The sequence below is a fragment of the Tyto alba genome, unplaced genomic scaffold (assembly GCF_018691265.1).
Source record: "Tyto alba isolate M040663 unplaced genomic scaffold, T.alba_DEE_v4.0 Super-Scaffold_1000006, whole genome shotgun sequence".
Taxonomy (NCBI): domain Eukaryota; kingdom Metazoa; phylum Chordata; class Aves; order Strigiformes; family Tytonidae; genus Tyto; species Tyto alba.
The window spans coordinates 17,073,714-17,097,072 of NW_024881272.1; the positions used below are offsets into that span (position 1 = coordinate 17,073,714).

At 35.8% G+C, this 23,359-nt stretch overlaps 2 protein-coding genes across 7 annotated transcripts in view; one reads left to right on the top strand and one right to left on the bottom strand.

The window, feature by feature from the left end:
• Window positions 1-758, bottom strand: part of RPAP2 (RNA polymerase II associated protein 2) — a 46,163-nt gene extending 45,405 nt beyond the window's left edge. For all 4 annotated transcript variants that reach the window (XR_006166508.1, XR_006166507.1, XM_042803503.1 and 1 more), the window contains exon 1: window positions 573-758. Coding sequence is in view for 2 of the 4 variants with exons in the window: in XM_042803503.1 (XP_042659437.1) it covers window positions 573-660 (88 nt within the window). In the remaining 2 variants the exon portion in view is untranslated. The remainder of the gene's footprint in view (window positions 1-572) is intronic.
• GLMN (glomulin, FKBP associated protein) lies at window positions 675-23,027 on the top strand. Of its 3 annotated transcripts, none has more exons than XM_042803511.1 (19): window positions 675-778; window positions 2,401-2,472; window positions 2,976-3,101; window positions 4,519-4,638; window positions 5,442-5,550; window positions 6,787-7,033; window positions 7,537-7,636; window positions 11,001-11,188; window positions 11,655-11,708; window positions 12,642-12,672; window positions 13,028-13,117; window positions 13,670-13,711; window positions 13,790-13,863; window positions 14,184-14,268; window positions 15,859-15,968; window positions 17,103-17,166; window positions 20,548-20,671; window positions 22,071-22,153; window positions 22,294-23,027. In XM_042803511.1, the coding sequence occupies exons 2-19, from the start codon at window positions 2,407-2,409 to the stop codon at window positions 22,399-22,401; spliced, it is 1,821 nt and encodes a 606-aa protein (XP_042659445.1). In that variant the 5' UTR covers window positions 675-778; window positions 2,401-2,406; the 3' UTR covers window positions 22,402-23,027. The 3 variants fall into 3 exon arrangements, with proteins under 3 accessions (XP_042659445.1, XP_042659454.1, XP_042659450.1); XM_042803520.1 differs by having other exon boundaries at window positions 15,862-15,968; XM_042803516.1 differs by having other exon boundaries at window positions 701-787.
• The last annotated feature ends 332 nt before the right edge of the window (window positions 23,028-23,359 follow it).

Genomic DNA, 23,359 nt, shown 5'->3' on the forward strand with positions numbered 1-23,359 from the left:
CACTCGTTCATCATGTTTTGTATAGTCATAAAGCTATGGGACAAATAATTGTGACAATAATTTCATGCCAGCTGCACTCACCCTGGTTCTCCACTGGCTCTCCAGCCCAGCTTTACCGCTGCACCCCACTGCTGGGACCCACTGTCCTTTCCAACTGCCCCATCAGTGGATTTTGCTGCAGGCGGGACAACACGGCGGCTCCCTCAGCCCAGAGCCGCTCCGCCCGCCCTGACCCGTCTACCGGGCAGCGGCTCCCTTAAGACAACGGCATCAGGCAGGGAAAATAATGGACTGTTATGCTTAAAACATGAAGGCGCGGTTTTCTGGTCAGCTGCAGGACTACTATCAAAAGCCGGGCGCGGAGACCCCGCACAGGCTTGAGGGCAGGCGCAGCGCCGTTCACAGCCGGCCCAGCCCGGCCGAGGCCCACCGAGCCCGCGGCAGCGTCCGCGTCCCCGTCCCGCCGCTCCCCCCGGTACGGCGATTGGGCGAGTCCCCTGTGCCGGCCTGAGGGCACAGGGAGAGCCCAAAGTGCCGGAGGGGGGGAGCGGCGCGAGGCGCCTTAAGCCTACCTGCGCGCCGCCGGCGCGGCTTCCCCTTCGCGCCGGGCTGCGGCGGCCCGGCCGCCGCCACCACCGCGGCTGTCCCGGCCGCCATCATCGCGGCTGCCCGCTCCCTCCCTCTGACCTCTCACCCGAGAGGCGGAGCCGCCGCGGCGGCGTGGCCAGGGCCGGGAAGCGGCGGTAGCGCGGTGCTGTGGAGCGGCGGAGGCTGAGGGGTATGGCGGGTCGGTCGGGGTTCCACTGGCGGTCTGCTGAGGTGGCGGGGGGTGGCCTTGTGGTTTTTTAATTCAGCCGTGTGATAAAGGTGTATGTTGGCTGTTTGTGTTTGCCTACGTGTTATACCCCGCCTAGGGAGGGGGCTGAGGTATACTTTTGTTAGAGAGGGGAGGGAGTTTGGCGAGTACTAATAGTAGAAAGTTTCACGTGATTGAGATGGTGTCCACTTGTCGCTGAAACCTCTGAAAAGATTTAATTAGAAACTGGATTAAGCATTAAGGCCTGAGGCCATCTGTTGGCTCAGCTAGTAAATCCCTGGAACAGCCTGGTGGGTGCATGGGGCATGCTTCAAGGCTAGAAGTACATTGTAAAGTTACTGAGGGCTGAAAGCACGAGAATATTATTGTTCAAAAGTATATTCAAATTATTTTGGGAGGATTAGTAACATCCTATAAAATTAAGAACTCAAGTAGTACAATGTGGTAATAAACTCTACGATAATGACCAAATTAAAATGACAGGCTAGATACATTGCTAGATTGCCGTGACATAAAAATGTTAAAATAGGCCCCTGAGAATAGCAAGAGAGTTGTTTATTCTTTGCAGAATAAAATTCACACACAGATGCTTTTTAAGCTTCTGTGAGTTGCTTGCTTTTTGTAAACAGCCAGCTAGCTTAGTTATCCAGATGTGTGACACAGCAGTGGTCGAACGTAAGAGGAAAGATTGGGGATGTTACACTGAGATGTCTGTATATATATATATGGAACTTGGGTGTTTTGATGAATAGATAGCTAATTATCCAGGTGTAGAGGTAATTGACACTCATACTGATCATATAACTAGGTTCAGACACGTGGAATTACTTAAAACTATAAAGATTATGACTGCTGCAATGGATAACCAAGTTTGATTTTATTTGTAATTCATGGTCCTGACTGTGTAAAATTCTCTGTGTACTTAACATTACTCAAATGTTTAACTTAAAACCGTCTTGCTAAAAACAATTAAATTATAGTATGTAGAGGTAAAAGGCCATTGTACTAGCCCAGTCTTGACACTAGAAATAAATAAATGATATTGAGTATGTAATCTTGATTGCACTGTTGATATAAACTGGCATGGTGGTTGGATCAGCTGTGTGCATCTGGGGCATCAGAGTGTTCCAGTCACAGCTGAGCAGGAGGTCTTATGGTGAGAATAGTCACAGAAAATGTCATATATCGTGGGCATACATGCTTGGTACACAGTGAGCCCAGGCTTGCTCGGTATTAGCTGCAGTTTTCAATGTATGTGCCCAAGTAGTAGCCGAGATATCCAAACTTCTTAAGATGACCCTGATACTATTTGAAAAATTGCTTCCCTGTACATAGAATGCAGGTTGTTTCCTGTCTGTAGTACTGCCTCCTACAAATATGGGGAGTAGAATAATATACTATACACTTATTAAAAATGCATTTTTCATGGTTTTTTTTTTTTTTTTGTTAATCATGCAGTCTTCATAATATCTGTTTAGATTGTTCTCATTCCTCTATTGGCATTTTTTTTTATAATGTGATTATTTTTCAGTCTCTGTTTTTAGTTCATGTATTTTAATACTGCACTCTTTAATTCATAATAGTTTTTAATGCCAGAAGAACAAAGTCAAACTATAATGGCAGTTGATGAACTTCAAGCCATAATACAAAGATGCGTAAGTAGTTTTCTTTCCGTAAAAGTAGTAAGTGGTAATCAGTGTGGATTTCTCTTCATACATTATAGTTAAAATGAAAATGACCCCAAAACACAAGACAGTTGCAAGTAGAACTCACTCATTGGGCAGCTAAGTTCATCCTGCATGTTTCATTGACTTTTCTGTGGTGCTTATCCCAGGATGCTTGATAACTTCTGCTTCTTGGAGAAAAGTGTTCTTGTATTCAGCAGCACCTGTCTGAAGTAACAAAACCCTTGCAGGTTGTTGTAGAAAATACATCTTCCAAACAACATGCTGTAGTCTAGACTTAGAAAGTGCAATTAAAATACTGCTTTGTCTTCTGTAGTAGCTTTTGGTAGCTTTTTTAATATGTGAAAGATGTTATATAAGAAAAGATAAGTTACAATGACAGTACATTTAATTTTGAAATGAAAGCTTGGATTTTCTTATTTTTTATTGGTCTTTTATAAGTATGGGGTTAAACACGCATTTTTTCTTTCTAGCAAATTCTGGAAGAAGCTGATTTCAAAGGAGAAGATTTTAATCTGTTTCAGGTAGCGGGTCAGAAATGTTTAGAAGATGGGTATGCAGCTCAGTTATTAGAAATAATTCAAAATGAGAAAAATAAGGTGAGTTTAAGTTTGCACTATATACTAGTTGTGCACTAACACACCATTAAATAGATAAAACTGGTTATTAAAAAAGGAAAGTTACTTTCACTGTGGAGCAAGGCTGTATGTGTGAATAGTTCATAAGTTGCGCTGTGTGAAGTGTGCATTCTTGTGTAATTTCGGGTAGCTCACAGAAACACAAGTCATGATAATCTTAACTAAACCATTAATAACTGTTTTTCGGTGAGTTAAGCAAAGACAAAATAGAGGACAAAAAGCATAATTAAAAGAAAGGGACTGTCCCTCTTCTGCAGGATTTCAGATGGTGTACAGGGTCTGGCTGGCATGGAGTTGATTTTCTTCATGGAGCATGTATGGTGCTGTGTTTTAGACTTTCAGCCAGAACAGTGTTGATAACAGACCAGTGTTTCAGCTATTGCTGAACAGTGCTTGTACAGTGTCAAGGTCTCCATTTCTCACTCTGTCCCCTCAATGAGCAGGGAAGCTGGGAAGGGACACAGCTGGGACAGCTGACCCAAACTGTTGACAGAGATATTCCATGCCATATAATATCATGCTCAGCATTAAGAACACATGGGGATAGGGACCCATTCTAACGTACCTGTCGCTTGGAGACTGACTGGACATTGTTTTGCTGGTGGGAGTTGGTTTGTGTTACTCCCCCTTCCCCTTTTGTCCTTCACTTATTAAATTGTCCTGATCTTGACCCCCCATGAGTTATTCTCTGTTTTGCACTTCTGATTCTTCCCCGTCCCACTGGGGGAGGGCAGTGAGGCAGCAGCTGGTGGGTGCTTAGTTGCTGTCTGGGGTCAGCCCACCACAGATGGATATGATATTGGCCAAAACGTACAGTCCAACTCAGCTGATGCTAATGTAAGAGATGCCAATGTCTGTAGGCACTTTGGGGAGCTGGGAGAATATACTAAATTGTACACAGATAAATAGGAAGTTCTGAAAGAAAGTGAAGGAGGGAACATTTTAGCAATGTTACATGGGGTTCACAGTCTGGTTTTGAATTTTGTGAGTTTGGAGTAACAACTGCAGATCTTGAACTCCTCAGGTTAGATGTAATTTGTCTGTTCTTTCTTTCAGCAAAACTTCTCTACTCAGTCCTGTTTAAAATGTATTGTCATATAAGTTCTTAGAAATATAAATTGACTTGTTAGAATTAAGACATTGAAGAAAACTATACAAAGATATGCACCTGTGTTTATAGGTATGGGGGGAGAATACAGTGTATGTCAAATACAGAACTTTATGGTAATAGTTGTTAAATTTTCAATGATGTTATTATGGTGTTGGTTACAACCATTGGACATTGATTTGTTGTCTTTTTTTGTCCTTCATACATACAATATTTCTGGGTTTAGAGGATGTCCAGTTTTGGTTTATTCTCTGAAAATCTGTTTTTTAGGTTATAATCAAGAATATGGGTTGGAATCTCATCTGTCCTCTTGTAAGATGTATTTTCATATATAAACAGGAAGATGATAAACGAGAACACTGCCTGAAGATACTAGATCAGTTGGCACAGGTATGTTTTTGAAATATATGGTTATAATACAAAAACTGTAGAGAAGGGAGAGGTCCTAAATTACCCCCTGATTTCAAAAGGAAACAAGGCATGAATATTTCTGAGTTCTTCTGTCCATTTCCTTTAACTTTTAAACTTACAAGCTAGTTTTTTCTGAAGTAGACACAGGCTTAGTGTTTCAGAGGTAATTAACCTCTTACAAATCATTTGAAATTAGTAACTGGGCAAAACAAAGAGACATAACATTGCCCAGAAGAAAAAGGGAGATAGAACTCATAAAGTTTTTACAGCCAGCTGTCGTAGTCAGAGCAGCCACAGCAATGCTGCCTCGTGTCTACTGCAGATACAATATGACAATGATTACCCAGTGATTCTGATGGAGTAGTAGGGGAGAAAAGTTTTAATCTGTAGAAAACTAGCTTGCTTTTGTTCATGTACTTTAAAAACAACTTGCAAACTCTATAGCTTGAGTTAAATTCACACTGAGGTTTTTCTAGTCTTTCTACTCCTAAGGATTACTTTGCTAATGTACTGCGAGGTTTTTATAGACCATAGAAATCAAGTGTAGTGTCATTATTTATTATTACATGTTTTCAGCTTTTATGAAACTGTACACAAATACACACTCAACAGTAGATATTAATTGTAGGGAAGTACTTATTGTTTTATATTTGTTTTCTTAAAGATTACCTTGAATATTGAGATCTGTTTTCCTGAAGTTTCTGTATTGAAGTTTACTTGTGATGAATTTTTTAGCTTATGACCGTGGTTGTTAAAAAATATGCATTGTTCCTCTCTTGCAGCTATGCAATCCAAAGGAACTTCTTTTGGGTTTACTTGAGCAGATTGAGCAGACCTCCAGAGAGCAAGTGTGCCAGACTGTCATGTTATTGCTTCAGCCTTTGCAGACAGGCAAGATTCAGTTTCTCATGTGATTTCTGAATTAAATTATTTTCTTATTTATTTATCAATTTAGTTTAGACTTTACTGGAATAGCTTCAGAGTATGTCTGTCCTGATAGGCTTTACAGTCTATTATAATCTGTTAATTAACACAAGGTATAGCTTTCATGCTTATATTGGCCTGTTAGAAAAATCTTTTAGATGGGATTAGATTAATAGCATCAGTTAAAAAAGCAATATTCAGCTATTTTTCATCATTTACAAGAATGTGGCCTGTGACAGTTATATTTAGAGGTGTAAACCATTCATACTGCTGTTACAGAAATAGAGAATTCCATGGATTTGTGAAATTCTTCATTATTTAACTTTTAAAATTCCATAGTTTCATAGTATAAAACTTTTATTTCAGATTGAAGCAGGTTGAAATATTTGATTGGTGAGAGTGAGGCATTCTTCTGGTTTACAAATAAAAACTAAACATGTTGGTTTTGGATACCCACTAAGTAGGTAACAAGTAGTAGTTTCTATTTTGTCACGTGAGATGAAATCACGTGTTGTGTATCAAGTTTAAGTCTGATTGTAGCAGTCTCTGAGATGTGTTACTGAATTATGCTAGAATTTAACAAGAGAAGCGTTTTAGTGATTAGAAGTATGTGGTTTTTTGGGTAGCCAATCTGCAGTTAGCCTATACTGAGTGCGGTTTAAGAGGAGAGCCACTTGTGCTTCTTCCTCAGTCTCGGAGCCTGTCTGTTGGCTCTGCCACGGAGTATAGAACAATTCTGAGCTGCTTCAGGTAGAGTCAGATCTCAGCAGAAAGGTTGGGCCATTGTCTCTGATTCTGCCAAGCACAGAAAGAGTCGAGCACTACATGAATTTTCCAGGTCAGATATATGAGTATTATTTCCCTTAGACTAGTTCTAGAAAGACAGAGTTTTTTCAGTCCTCATCACTGTGCTACAGAGAGAGGAAGAATGTGTTGAAATGCATGACTGCTTTAATATTTGTCATTCTCAAATATATGGTCATCTGAACTACAGCATATTAAACTGGCCAATGATGTTTAGTCGTGCTGCATTTACTCATGTGATTACAGGTATTAGTCCCTCTCCTTCCTGAAACTAAAGGCTTTCTTATGTTTTCTTGTTTTTCTTCATGTTTTCCTCTACTAAGTAAGTAATAAGTTAATGTCTCAAAATGTTCTCTCTCTTTTTCCTTTTTTTTTTTTTTTTTTTTTTCCTTCCCCCAGTGCTTTTGAAACTTCAGAACAAGAAGGCCTACTCAGTGGGTTTATCTTTGGCGATGATTATGAATCAGATTACTCCTTTGCCTGTACCTTATACAAAGCAACAAATACAAGAAGATAAACTTGGTCTCTGTCAATGTTGTAATGCAGTGGTGGACTTTGCTAAACCTTTTGTGAATGAAGTTGTTAAAAACATGGAAAAGTCATCAGAGTACAATGACATGGAGCTGAAAGAAGAATTGTTAAAATTGTGAGCATTTTATGTCAGTGTAATACATTCCTATATCTTAACAAAATGAACAGTAGGCATTTATTACATGGACAGTAAATAAATCAGCTTACTAGTGTTTTATAATGCTGCCAACTTATATTACCTGAAGTGGTATTTTGAAAAAGAAAAAAAACGTAAATGTGCCTTAAATATTTATGAAGTAAGAGAAGAAAGGTAAAAATAATAATTTTTTTTTTTTTAAGTATAGGGAAATGGTAAAGAAATGTTAGTCTGCTGTGAAGCTGATTTGGTATTCCTCTGATTCTCAAATTTACAACGGTGAAGATAATCATATTCTGGAGGTGAAGTGTAATGATGCTTCTACAGAAGGTGTTTTGTTTTTTTTTTATTATTCTCCTTGGAATATCAGGAATAGGAGCAGCTAACATGAGTATAGACTTTATTCTTGGTCATCAGTGACACAATTATAGTCTGTATTTGTGACTGTATTGGTGATTTAGCTTCACCCCTTTTTATTTCAGCTGTATGAAAAGCCTGAAATACCCATTATTAACAGCTCAGCTTGAACAACTTGAAGGCGTTGAAGAACACCCCTTTCGGCATTTTGCAACTGAAATTATAGTAAGTGCAGTCAAAATTAATTCCACTGAAAAAACAGTGGTCTAGTTCAGAATTACCTGTAATTTGTTCTAGAGCTCATTTTGCTTCCTTTATTGATTAGTGGGATGACTTACTGGGTCTCATAAGATAATGCAGGTAGATAAAGGTCTAGAACAGTTTCAGGTCCCAGCTCTGGAAATTACAAATCTTGACGACATGGTTTTGCTCCTTGATAAACTAGTCTGAACTGCTCTCTGAATCAGCAGCTGCTACTTTGCTGTAACTGCTTCTTTTTCTTGGTGAGGTATGAATTTACTAGAATATCTAAAGGATTGTCTTTGTTGCAGTTTTATGGCAAAGTAAAATCTACACATTACCTTTAATCCAAGTGTTGCACAGAGAGAAATCTCTAATGTGCTTAGTGCAGTGCCAGCTGACTATTACAGAATATAAATTGATGCTTGACTGCTGCTGATGCTATAGCTATAAATTCAGTGGGAAGATGTCCGTTCCATGTTACCAATGCAGTTACTCTGCTTTTGAATGTTTTACACAGCAGCTGTGCTGTATTAGAGCAAGATTATTGTGGGTATAGATCATGTTATTTAAATTTGTAGCAAAACCAAGCCTTATAAGGAGATAGTCAGGTACAGTCCATGCATATGTTGGAACATACAATATGTGTATGTTTTCAGAAATAGGACTAGTTGTGATTAATAAAGTTACAGCACTTAGAGCTGTGCTTTGTTCATGCTTTGAATGTGATAAAGAATATTTCCTCTCTTGCACATATCCCTGTGTAGTAGCTTGAACTCAGCTGGCAGCTAAGCCCCCACTGTCACTCACTTAGGCTCCCGCCAGAAGAATGGGGAAGAGAATGAAGGGTAAAAACAAGAAAACCTCAAGGGTTAAAAAAAAAGAAAATTTAATAAGTGAAGGAAAAAAAAAACCCTAGTGATGCAATGGCAGTCACTCACCTCCTCCTACTGGCAGACTGATGCTTAGCCAGTCTGAACAGCAGTTAATCTGAAAAATACTACATCTTGGATCAGTTTGGGTCAGCTGTCCCAGCTGTGTCCCCTCCCAGCATCTCACCCACCCTCTCCCTGCTTGCTGAGGGACAGAGTAAGAAGGGGAGGTGGCCTTGATGCTGTGCAAGCACTGTTTAGCAATAGCTGAAACACTGGTGTGTTATCAACACTGGTTTTATGACAGATCTAAAATACAGCACCATACAGGCTGCCATAAAGAACATCTACTCTGTGCAAGTCAGACCCAGTACACCAAATTGTAAATATTTGTAAATATCAGTTGTTTCTAATTTTCAAATGCATAGTTACACAATGTTTTCTGTTGGGCTGATGGAATGAAGGAATCTTCTTGACAACCAGGTGCTGGATTATTTTATAACAATTTATTCAGAAGCAGGCTGGTAAATCTTGTAATTAAATATAAGAGTGGAGAATATTCTCAGTACTAAATGGAGTCTTTCCTCAGGATAGCAAATGGGCTGCTGATTGTGTTACACTGAAAAGACAGTAACAACTCCTTTATGTCAAGATTGCAGCTAATGTCTTCAACTCATAAAACAAGCTGACCTTTTTAGAAGCATAGGAGAACTGAGCACTAAATGACTATTAGCTGTTTATTAACATTTACCAAAAATACAGTTCTGGTTTTGATAACTGGCCATTACAGTATTTTTCTGTAAGATGTTTTCTTAACTGTGGATACACTTGTTTCTCATGTTAATGGCAACTGTATGAAAGAATAGTTAAGATTGACCTTTGGACCTTGTTTTAGAGGAGAAAAATTCACGGATCAAAGACGGAAGTCAAAGAATATTTGGAGCTATGTAAGAGGGAAATGGAAAGTTACAAGGAAGATAGAGTGGGGGTGAAACTGGCTGAGGGACTGAGGAAATCCGACTGCTGGATGAAGATGTCTGAAATGGCTGTGAACTATGAACTAGGGAGGTAGACAAAAAACAGCTTTTTGTATGATATAGTGGAGGAATTAGGCCTAGAAGAGCAGAAACTGGGTCAGGGTGTCATTTTGGGTGAGGGAGTGGCACACTAAGACTTGTTGAGTTTCAAAAGGAAAACTTGGAGCCAGCTGGGATGAGGAAAGAACACATAAATATACTAAAAGTGTGCAAATGTGCATGCATGCAGACAAAGTCTGGAAGTTGCTATGTGATGCAACTCTTGTTTTTTCTCCAATTTGTGTTTAAAAATTAAGCATTTTTGCACACAGAATTCTATATCCAAATGTTAAGATTGTAAAGTGAAGCACACTAAGCAGTTGGCAAAACCTTTTGTTGTTTTTCAACAATCATTTGGTTTTCTGTCATGATCACACCCATTTTTTTCCACAGCATGTCTCAGCATAGGATGGAACTGCTTGTGGATCAATTGGGGGTTGTGCAATGAAAGAGAATCTTGTCTCTGAGACCTTTACTTCATTTATTGCAGGACATTTGAGGTGTGCAGTGAAGGAGGCAGGGATTACCAGGAGGTGATCTCATGATTAAGATAGTTGAAGGGGTGCTCTGAAAAACTGGCTTTTTATCCTGCCTCTCCAGCTGGGCACAGTCTGAAACCATGTTTTTTAATGCTAATTATGAATTACCTTTTCTTAATTTTCTCAAGAAATTCACTTCTGCTCTTTGTGAAATTGAGTAATGAGATTTGCAGCTAAGGTCAGTAAAGTCATGCTTTGACTATATGACATCTTCTGTAATCCTAATTTTCTAAAATATGAGACCTCAGATGTTCAGTTTGGACAACCTTGGAAGAGTGAGTTAACCCTGATCTCACTGTTTCTTCCTAATATGTACAGTAGGAGTTACACTACCTTCTGATCCACATGAATGTGTGTCACTGTCTTGTGCAGCACTGGAAAGAAAGGCCATATAGAGTGTTTCAAACTTTAAAGCAGGGCTTGCCTGTAGCAGATAAACATTGCATTGCATATTGATTAGTGTGCAGAAAACAAAATACTGAGTGTTTTGTGATCTGAGAAATACAGAGGTCCTGTGGCATAATGTGATCATGCACCTATCATTATTCATAGCATTGTGTATCAGGGAGCTAAACTAGGGTTTTGCAGGGTGACTTTGTGTTTTGCTAACTTTTGAATACTTGACTTTGCTATGTTAGTAACATTCTTCTAACAGTAGTTACTTTTCCTGCAGGATTTTTTTTGTGTATGTGTGTGTATCTCACAAAATACTTAGAAGTATATATAGGTATTAAATATATACTCAACTATATGTATATTAATTTATACTTATGTAAGAAAATGTGCTGTAAATACAGTTAAAGCTTAACTGGTATGCAGGTTTTTTAAAGGCAACTATAGTCAATCCATATTTCTTTTTTAGGACGTTTTGTGGGATATAAGAGAATTGATACCATTAGTGTTTTTACATCGTAAAGGCAAAAGTCCACACTGGGAGAATCAGGAGTTTGCGGACATGGAGCGAGAGAATTCTGCAGATTCTTTGGCATGTCTGTCGTATCTGATATTTGTTCAGCATTTTGGTATTGATTGCTTTCCAATGGTTTTTAGGTAAGAACTATTCCTCCTCACTTACGGTAAGTCTGTACTTTGAAGATTCTTTCTGAGCAGAAGAAAACTTTTCTTGTGAATAGTTACGAATGAAAACTGTATATTTCACTAATATTTGGTTTATGTCAACCTTTATGCATTTATCTTTTATGTAGTTTATATACATAAGAACATACTCCAGTCCTGCAGATCACTCTTACAGTTAAATTTTAGATGAGCTATCCTTTTAAATAAACTAGTAGGATTGTTCACATGCTGAAAATTCACATGTATTAAATTTTCAATTGCATATTTATAGACAGTTTCCATGTAAGAGTTATTAACAGCAGCTTGATTTACTATTTTGTGTCTAGTTAATTTTATATTTTTATAAATTTTTCAAAAAGGACTAATTCTGTCAAATATATTAATTATGTGCAAAAGTTATGGCTTATGCAGTTTAATGTAAACCTAATTTCTCTTTTAGTCCATCATACCTTCTGCAATGCAATATGATTCATATTGAAGTGCTACTGAAAAGGTAGGGTTTATGGTATTTGGAGTTCTAGATAGTGGGTGTGATCTCTTATAGTAATTCATAGAATCAAATTTCAAATATACCAGGTAAGTTCAGAGGAGGTTTTTAAACCTGAGAGTTAAAATAGCAAGTTCCGCAACAAGAAGCTTTCTTTTACTAAGAAGTATAAAAAGTTGTCTAAACCATTTATTTATTGTTTTCAGCTTGTGTTGCGATGTCATTTTTAGAAGCTTTATTCTGAAATTAATGTCTTTTAAACAAATGTAGAATAATTAGAGTGTATATTTACGTGTACTTCTGTGACAATTAGTTTACTACTAGAGAAGACTGTTGTGATAGTATTTATTCGAATGCATTCTGATACGATACGCAATCTGATTAAAGGTCAGGCTTTCTAAAAAACCCCAGACTTCTTAATATATTGTGATTATTTCACCTTCCATAAGCAGCAGTGTTGACTAGATAGTTTCTGGCACTGCTATACAAGCAAAGTTTCCCATTATGACTGCTTATCATTTCCTAGTAAAATTTAAACAAAACTTCCTGGTCTCTTCAGTTTAGGATCTGCTGTGTTTTTCTTAGGCTTGCAGAACTATGCAAGTGGACTAATCTGGGAGAAATCTCGTTTTCTTTGTTAATCAGTGTCTTGATACCTGTGAGATATGAGAAGCTGCTTTTGAGCATTTGTAAATATTGAGGGGAAAAAATGTCATTTTTGACCGTGAAGAAAGGAGTCTAATTTTCAACTTTTCATCAGCCAGTCTATTCTAAAAGTCTTTGAGAGGAATAACAAAGATACTATGTTTAGAAAATAGAATTAAAATTGTTGAGGAACAAGTTCTTTTTGATATTTGTTCTAGTATTCTGAAATACCAACAGCATCTTTTTAATTAGCAACTTAAATTTGATAATATTTCTTTTTTTTTTTTTTCCTAGAACAGAAGAATCTATGTTATCTAAAGGGCTTGTAAGTTTTCCTTTAATCATATTTTCAATGTTAAAATGTTTATTTTTTCCAATTTAATGGTAAAACTTTAGTTTCTTTTTCTAAGAAAGGCACAAATGATAGTTCAGATAATAGTTTCAGAAATATGTTGAGGCCTAGTTAGCTATTCCTCAATCGTACAAGCACTTACATTTATTGAACTTTACACACATGTATAAATGTTTAAATTACCATTATCACATTTGTAGCTCCTAGGAACTTAGGATATCTGAATGAACATTTACAGTGAAGGCAGTTCTGGCCATGAAGTGTTAAGCATAGTCTTATGTATGTGCAAAATGTTGGCAGCTTTTTTTTTTTTATTTCCCACCTGCAGGATCTATTTGAGAGCTGTTTATTGAGAATGGAAGATAATAGCCTTTTCCATCAGTATTTAGAATTCAGAGATTTTATTAACGTACCTCAGGTAATAAAAAGCAATGTACAGAAGTCTTTAGAGTTTGATTATAAATAATACCTAGCTGTCTCCTAGGTGTTTGAGAGAGGATGTACTACTGAACCTTTATACACTTGTGTCGTTACGTTGAAACCTTTAGTGTCTTGCTATACAGAATTGACTGTCTTTTCTACCTGCTACAGCATGAAGTTCCAGTGATAATTAAAATATACATAGTGTAATTACAGGCCACTGAAGCAGGTGGGCACTGATCTTAGCTGAAAGATGATGCTTGCTCATTTTTGCCTCTTCCTTCCAAATCTGCTGTTTGTCTACGTTCTTGTTTGGACCCAGCATTACAAGAACAGTATTCTTGTGTATCAGCCCTGGGATTTCAATCACTGAAGCTACTGTGCATTTCTATGATGAGAATCTTCTCATAGACATGGTTTTGTGGGCTGTGGCGTTTTGTTCTGTTTTTTTTTTTTTTTTTTTTAATGTATTGAGTAGATTTTAGTCATTGTGGTGTAATATAATAGTATGTATGTAATTACAAATTATTTTTTATTTGTCCAACTGCAGGATTTGGTGAAAGTTACGACCCTTTGTCCCATAGAGCATGTGGTATGTAATGTGACCTAGAGAATCAGTTAAGTGCTGAATTTATTTAGAATTAATCTGATAATTTTTTTTTTTCTTTAGAGAAAGAAGAGTTTGAATATTTTACAGTTGTTCATAGACAAGTTTGACACAGAGGGAAAATATACATTATTCAGGTATGCATCCAAGTTAATGTAGATGGTGTAATACCAGCTTTATTGCATCTTAATTGCATAGATACAGGGATTTCTGACAGTTTTTTCTCTGTCTGGTAAGCCACATTAATTTTATGATGTTAATTTTTGGGTAAATACTGAATTTCAATTGCCTCACATAAAATCAGTTGTCTTATGTAAGTTAGTGTTTAAAAGTTACATAGTCATTTTTCTGTGGTAAAACTCCCACTTACTGAATAAAACCATAATGTCATCTAAGTTTTGACCTAACTGTATAGGAGCTTTGAAGAGATAATGTATTTTTGTTTGTTTGTTTGAAGGTGCTTACTGAAGACAAGCAACCATGCTGGTGTGGAGGGATACATTATTAAAAATATAAAAGATCAGATTCACTTATCGCTAATGGTGAGGCTATTACCACTAAAAACCAAGCTGCTGTCTCAAAATTCTGTCAGTATTACGTTGAGAAAATGTGTACAGTTTAAGATTTGAGTGATTCATTAAAAAAATTCCTTTTGAAAGGAAACATAAGAGTGGGAAATTGTATAATTAAAAATACTCATTTGACTTCTTTATGCATATGTATTTTCACATTATAATTTTACAATTGTATTTTTTAATCGCACAATCTTACTGTATTTTTCTAAATTATTACTACTTTTTCTGTGCTTGAAAATACTGCTTCTTTCTTAAAGAGGAACTACTCAGTATTTTCTTTTACCCTCACAGTTCCTCATTTCTTGAATATAATTCAAATGCTACAGTCCAGACAGAATTATTAATTTTTTCTTGTTTTTTATGATGACAGTCAGCATTATATAATGAGTGCTTCACAAACGTTATATTAATCAGAAAGGGTTGAGCCTAGATCAAAGCCATTTAAATCTCATATTTTATAATCATTTATACCAAGAAGTTGGAAAAGTGAATCAAAAATAAATTATTAACCCTTCCCCCCTTTAAAAAATTTTTTTTAACTGCTTAGGGTCTTTTCTCAAGCCTTGATTCTCAAGAATACTGCCTTTTGTCAAATAGGACAAGATAGTAAATATATGCATATTTGATACTAGCATAATTATGTTAGAAAACAGTGAATTACTATTTATTAGATCATAGTCTGTCATGTATATTGAATCAGCAGGGATGAAGAAGATTATGATATGAATACTGTTCCAAAAGGGACTTGCACTAAAATTGAATAGGTAAAATTATATTCTGGAATTTCCTTACTAATGAATTTTTTGACTATGCAGCTTCAGAATTCTCTGGATACATTTCTTTCGTTTAGAGTTCCCTGGCTGTCAAAAAGACAAATAATTTAAAAATTTCATCATGAATTTAAATATTCTAGGTTTGTCACAAAGAATTCTGCTATAGATGGAATGATAACAATTTCCTATTGCTACCCAGTTATTTCATCTTCGTTTTTGTGCTCAGCTATTCTTAAATCTTTCCAGGTCCCTTATCTGATCTGATTTAACAAGACAGTCACCTTTCTCCTCTCCTTATCTAATCTTAATTTCCCTTCCAAACCATTTTTGAGTTTATAAATATGCAAATAAAACACCTGATAATCTCTTAAAAATACAATATAAAAATTGTGGCACTGCTATTATAAAATGAATAGGATATCTGGTAAAGATAGCCAATTGTTTCATACCTCAATATAAAAAAACTAGAGTATCTACTAAAATTTGCTGAGTTTATGTAAACACATATGAACTATATTGATGGTGGTATGCTGAAGAGGTGGAGAATCTATTCTGAAGAAATTGAAAACAACACCTTGACATGGGCAGACAAAGTAGAGGGGAAGACTAGTTTGTATACTTCAATCATATGTAGTAATTAGAAAATATTGCTTCTAGTGTTTATTTTTTTCTTTTTCTGTTTTCCCCACATAATTGTTAATTAAGATTTATTTAAGATACCATTAAGATACCTTTAAGATTTAAATTTTGCACTCAGCTAAACTTTTTATATTGTTTTTTTCAGAAGGCATGTGACAACATTTGGTTTACAGGACACAACCTGATCTCCCTTCTAGATTTAGTGCTTTTTCTTCCAGAAGGTGCTGAGACAGATCTTCTGCAAAACTCGGATAGGTGAGTTGTAATTGTAGTTAGAGGCTTTTCTCCTTTTTAAATCATTTTAAAAGACATCAAGCTACCTTTCTACAATGGGAGGTATGCTGTCATGTAACGAATGAGGTGATAACATCAATGCATTTAAAATTTTTGGAACTAGAAATGGAAATGATCACTTATTTCAAGGATCCTTTCAACTAACTCTGTATAGAAGAATGTCACAATGCTATTACATTGATTTTAATAATAAGAAATTCTTCCTCCATTCCCTGAGGATATGAGGCCTCAGACGTCAAATTACAGAACCAATTGGTAAGGCATTGTTTCTTCAGGAAAGTACGGTTTGTCGGCTTTCTGCAGAAGCATTCGGAGGAACAAAGAAATGTGGTATGTTGTTTTACATGATACAGGAGAATAAAAATTATGAGATGCAACTCATAGTACACAGCCTTTTTGAGGCTGTTTCATAGATTGCTGCTGGGAATCCAGTATCTCATGAGTGGAAATACAGAGCCACCTGAACAGCAAATGCTTGCATTAAGTAATATGAAAATAACTGAAACGTCTCTGAAAATCTCCTTTATAGGACAAGTCTTTTCCTATATGATGAGTAAAAGTTGTCATTGTAAATCAGTAGGGCGATAGCGTCTAGATGGACACATAACTACTTGAAAACCCAGATGTATGATCTGTAATTTTACTGTTTCTCTGGAAAAAGCAATAAATAGTTTCTGCTAAAAAGTATGGTAAACCAAAAGCAGAAAGCATATTTTAAAAAGCACTGAAAAGTAAAAATTCAATACAATAATAAAGAAAACTCACTAGTTTCAAATCAACTTTGAATCACCAGTGATGCTTATTACAGATTCTGTAGAAAGGTTCTATCTCTTCAGAGAACTCTTTCCCTCACAATCACCAGCCTTCTCCAATTTGCTGACAGTTTTAATTGTACTTGCAAACTGTCAACTGTTGTAACATGGACGTTGCTGCACACTGGCGCTCAAGGCTAAGGTATGTTGCTCAACAGATGAGTGGTTCTATTTTGTACAAATGGATATTTTTAGGATGTCTGGCTAATGCACAATTTAAATTACTATCCCTGTAATATACATATGCACTTGAAATGCTAACAAGTACATTTTTAATTCACAGGATTATGGCATCACTAAATCTACTGAGATACTTAATCATTAAGGATTGTGAAAGTGATAATAAAGTAAGTACTTTATTTTCAAATGAATTATCATTTGAAAATGATTGATTAGCTGCGGGATGAGAGCTGGATTCATGTGAACACTTATCCTTTATTCAAAAACTTGTTTTTTGCATTTTTGTTTGAAATGGTCAGTAACGTAGAAGTGATGCTTTTATAAACTACATTAGGAGATATGTGATGTTACTTTATCCTGATGAAATTTGACTGCATTCATACTTAACTGTTACTGTAAACAAGCTAATCCTTTTATTCTGCCTGGTGAACTGTGGTCTATGTCCATAATTCTAGAGTATGTCACCATAAAATCACATCTCTATCAAGTATTCTGATGAGGAAAAAAGTATTTGTTACTCTTGCTTATTTATTCGCTGGTATCCCTCAAGCCTCCTAGTGGATTTCTCTGTAATAATAATAATAAGTACAAACCTTTCCACTTCAGGAGATCCATTTTATTCATCTTTAGGCAAAATACTTTTTGTGCAATATGCTAAAAGTTGTTTTTAGCAATATGCTAAAAGTGTATTTCTCTGAAAGTATTTAATAATCATACTTAAATAGTTCTTAGCTGGCAAAACAATATTCTATATTTACAGTAACTGTGCAGGTGCATGATAGGTACATGTCAAAAGCTTCCCTATGTATTAGCATAAAAAAAAAAAAATTATTGTCCGTAAGATCCATCTGCTGACATAACAAAAGGAATGGCCAGACCGTCCAATTTTCTGCTACATTGCTTTCCTGGAAACAGCCTGGCATGTTTTATGCGCAAAAGTAACTTGCCAGCATGAACTGCCCACCACTGCAGTTTACCTATGTTTTCATTATAGGTATTTCTCTTGACCTTCATTTCTCTTGTGTGCAGATGTCTGAATGTAGGTATTCCAGAAATACTCTGCATATTTAAACTTGGCAGTATAGCTAAAAAATTGCCCTTACGCATTTTACCCATATAATAATACACGCTACCTCAGTTTAAAGCAGGATTTTATAGCTTTAGTTGTAATCCCCGCCTCCTTCTCTGTTTTGTTTAGCTCTTTTCTGTCTGAAGCAGTCAGTGTTTGTTACTGGTATTTCAGTGCAAAGTGTATTTGTTATTCAACTGCTGTATGGCTATTCAGTGTAGTATATTATGATGGCTCTGCTGGTTTTGTGGTTAGTCCTGTCCACCTGCAGCTGATGGAAATGTGTTCCTGCATTCTCAAGGGGAAACTTGTTTGAATTTCACAACTAGGTTGATGTACAGATTCCATATTCTAGCAGCTGATTTACAAGTGCTCTGACTTGGACTGTGTCGCTACAGCGCTGAAGAGCCAATGGAATTATTTATGTTTAGTTTTCCATTTACATTCCACTACCAAATGGCTACTTCTAATAACAAATGCAACTACTGTTTAATCTTTCAAATTATTATGTTCCACCATTCCTCTTAATTTATGCAGTTCAGGAGTTTTTTATCCACTATATTATGTAGCAAACAAGTATCACCTGTCTCCTTAGTACTAAATGTTTTGATTTGTACATTAAAATATTTGCTTAAATTAGTGGTGGTTTAAAGACAAATTGCTTTTCAGTTCTACAGTATGGTGAAGCCTTTCTTGACTCGAATAAGCAGTATCATGGGCAGATGAGTATTCTAACCAGTAGATAAGTATCCTAAGGTGTTTTGTTGTTCTCCCACAGGTCCCTGACTTTCTTAATGATTTGGAGTAATGGATTTTAGCATATAATTTTCTGTTTTCTAAAATATTGAAAAAATTCAGATTACTTTTAGAGCACTTTGAGGTCTATGAATACAAGTTTTATAAGTGCCTAATGATGTCATTTATCTAAGTAGAATAATACTAATAATATAGCTTGCACTGATTACCAAAACTATAATGAAAATAAATAGCAAAAGTAGCTTTCAGTTGGTGCATTACTATTTATGAAATTAGTTATTATTGATAGACTGTATCTGTTTCTCAGATTTAAGGAGTGATTACTATTTAAGTGTGCTCATTGTGATCTGCTCAGTTTCATGTAAATGCATAGCTTTGTAAGAAAAGAGATAATTCTTCTTTTAGTATTATTATTAAAAATTTATACATAGTAGCACACAACTGCTGTAATGGTGGTGTCTAGTACCTGGCATAAAGAATTTCCCAGCAGTTTAAGAAGAAAATAGCGTCACCTCTTCTGAAGTTTTCCTTTACATCTGAGCCCTGACGGTTCTTGACTTCCTCCCTCTCTGTCCTCCATATAGTGCAAGTGGGGCAGATAGAAAATGCCTCCTTTCATGTCAGTTCAGATGTTTTGATTGTTGTGTAACAAGCACTTTGATTACTCAAGTTTAAAAATCAGTATTTTTCTGGAAAGTTATTTCTTCATTTTTAGCCCCATTCTGGTGGAAGTAATTACTGGTTTTCTTATTTGACCAGTTAATTTTGTGTCATTTAGCATTAAAATTTGGTGAATTGTCCACTGTAATCAACAATACCATTTAACATTGAGAATTCTTATTTTTATTGTCCTTACTCTGCCCTTTGAGGATACTGCCTGAAGAAAGGGGTTGTATAAATAGCTCCTATATCTAAAGACACAAAGACTGCTTTGTGTTTGTTGCCTTCTACAGCAGTTTTGTAACTACAAGCTTATAAGGTGCCAAGGCACCGAAGTTTTCCTCGTGTGCTGAACAGCCTTGCTTTTGAGCATCTTTTTCTGTATCTCTTGCTTTCTGAGTGCCATTATTGTAAACTCCTTCCTTCACCCATGCCAAATTGGGGAGACATTCATGGTCACTTTGGCTACTGTGCCTAAGGATGAGGTAGCAGCATATCCAGTAACATTCCTACAAAGCTTTTTAAGCTGAGTGTGATACAGACAAGACCCTTACATATTTGTGGAGCATGACATTTATCAGAGCTTTTATTTGGCATCGCAATAGAGTATTAATTCAGGAACATGAATTTAAATATTTGTGCCATTTTGCTGCTGAATTACCTTAGAGGAATCTACAACTGCTGTTTACTCACTGTAGAGATTCTAGCCTGAGAAAGTGAGTGGCTGGTATCCCCCCTCCAACATATCAGGATCCTTTCAACTTTGCTTACAAGCTCAAAATCTACGTTTTCATTGCTGTAGTTATCAGCCTACGTACTAAGGTTGCCCCCCTTTTTTTTGACCGCTTCATCCTCCAGTTTTCAACAAATAATGTAAGAGAGAGGGAGAAGAGTTTAAATATCCATCACAATGCTGTTCATGCTTAAATGCATGATTAGAACTTCTTTTTTACTCCCCGCACAGAAGTGTGTGTTATAAGGACTAGTTCAAAAACTTGTGCTCAAAAACAGCATTGCAGTGCTTCATTAAAACTAATTTGTAACCTCTGTTGTGTTTGAATAGACTGGTGTATGGACCACACTTGCCAAGATTGAGCAAAATTTTTTAAAACCACTGCGTGTAGGACTCAATATGTCAAAAGCGCACTATGAAGCAGAAATAAAGAATAAGAAAGAAAACAGAAGAGGTTAGTTGTTCTCATTTTTTTCTTTGCTTGATTGATATTTAGAAATTTTGGAAATCCTTTCGAAACAAAGAATTGGTGAGTGCTGTGTAGATCATGTTTTATTTAACTGTTGACACTATTCCGCATTTCAAACAATAATTCAGTAGTTGCTGTATTAGATATTAATAATTTTCATAATTGGTCAGAAAAACAAGTTCAGATTTATCTCATCACATTTGTAAACCTTACGCAACCTGACAGAAATGTAACGTGAAGACCTTCAAAGCTTGTTCTGCATTTATACTTTTGATTTTAAGGTTAGACATGAGCATGTAAGTCTCTCTGAATATATACCCCTCAAGGTTCATACTAGGTGTGGAGAGGTTAACAAGAGAAGAAATAATTCACACAACAAATAGGTGCTCTCTTAAAGCCTGAAGGATTACATTCTGGATTTTTATTTTTTTTAATCTGTCACACAGAATCAGGTTCTGCTCTGGGTTAGGCAGACACAGGGCATAAGAGCTGTAACTGCTTTAGGTGATCTCTGTGTATGTCAGATCCTCTCTTCCTTTGTGGTCTCCAGTATAATTAAGACAGCCCAAAGAACTTGCTTCTGCTACCAAAAATGTCAGTACATCTTTTTGCCCCTAGTCTTATCCTCTTCTGTTGTTATAAACTATGTAAGTATGAAGCAGAGAAAGGAAATTTTTCCAAAGGCAACCTGTGGATATGTTTCTCAAGGGAATCCCTTAAAGTGAATCAAGAAGCTTTTTCTTTAAACCCATATTAACATTTCTCTAGCCTTTGACAAATCATAAAGAGATTTGAGTTCAGGAGAGAACATAACAATAAATGGTTTAGTCATTTTCCCCAGTGTATAATCTTTGTAAGCATTATGTTGAATTTCAAATATATGGTCTGAATATAAGAGATTTTCCCCTTAGTTTTCAGACTTGCCCGTGTAGTTTTATCTGCTGCAAGTAATCTGCCTGAAACAGAGAAGCCTGCAGTCTTTTCTTAATAAAATAAGTATTTAATGTCTGGGTTCATTAAGTCAAGCTAAAGAACCTCCTACAATCTCTCTGGATGTGGAGGTATTAAAAATGTATCTAAAAACCCCCAGATTTATTTTTTTTTCATTTTAAGGAGCATTTTAGCTATATAAAATTGAGTTGCAGATATTGCCTGTTTAGTAATGTAGTCATATGTGTTACAGGAAGTGTAGAGGTAACATCCAGCTCAAACTGTCTTCCTGTTAAGGTTTGGCACCTCCTGTCTGGTGTTTGGTCAATCCCTAGGTTCATGGTTTTTAACAATTACTGTCTGTCTAGAAATGCTAATGGATTAAATATTCTTTTCATTCTAAAATTTATGTGAAACAGCAGACTGATCTCTGGTTGGTTATTTTCTTCCACAGAGGCACACAATTCTAACACAGTTTGTTCTGTAACTATTAGTGGGGAAAAGATACCTGCTATGACTACTGAAATGCAGCTTCAGGTGAGTTCGCATTTCCTTCAAAGTTATTCAGAAGTATTGAAATGTTAATTTCAATCTGGAGATAAATGTACATGTTGAGTGGGTGAAAAAAAAATAAATTCTTCTAATAAAAATAACATTAATCCCTTTTGTCATTTCAGGTTTTACACTCAGCTCTCTTCACATTTGATTTAATAGAAAGTGTTCTAGCTCGAGTAGAAGAACTTATTGAAGTGAAAATAAAAGCTGTAATGGATGAAAATAGTTAGGTCAGCTGAAGTATTTTAATTAACATATTACTTACAAGATCATTTTGACTATGAGACTTTAGTTGAAAAGGAGGCTACCAACCTTTAAAGAAGAGCAACTTAGAATGACCTTTAGAAGAATTGCAAATGGTGCTCTTAAGTCTTGCTGCTGCTCTTTTTTCATTTTCTTTTGCTATTATTTTATATGATTCACAGTGATGTTCTATTTACTCAAGTACTTCAGAATTTTATGCTTTTTCTTAAGTTTAAAAACTTAACGAGGGGTTTTTTTTTGTTCTTTTCCTGTGGCAAGGAGGTGTAGTTGCACATTTATTTTTCTGTTAATGTTAAAAATTTGTTAGATAATAGTTGCTGAATGGTGTTGTGAATTACAAAGATTTTTATAAAGTGACTGGAGAACCATCAATTAAAAAGCACTGTTTAAGCACAAGATATTTTTATTAGCCCCTTTTAATGTTGACAAACAAGCTTCTATACTTACAAACAGAACTGTAATGTATAGACAGATAACAGTAGAAACATTATGGCAAAAGAAACCAGATTTAAATAAAAACACATCAACTTTGAGCCAAATAAGATGTTAAAACTTAGTAACACAACACATAACACGTGTTTAAAAAACACACTGTATCAGATTTCATATATATACATGTTTATGCATGGGAAATGTAAATTTTTTTTAATGTTTTGGTCATCCAAATCTTTAAAGTTTTCCTTAAAATATATTAATATTTTGGGAAATTATTCTAAACAGATGAGCTTATAAGTTCATGAATCAAGTTAAAAATAAGGATGGCTTTTCTATAGTGCAGTTAAAACTACTTTTTTTTTTTTCTTAGAATGCACATTTGCTCTAATGTATGCTATTTTTCACTGTGTAGTTATTTAATATAAATTTTCATTCCAGATGCATAAGTTGTATATACAGTCTTCTGAAGTGTAACTATATATTTAAGAA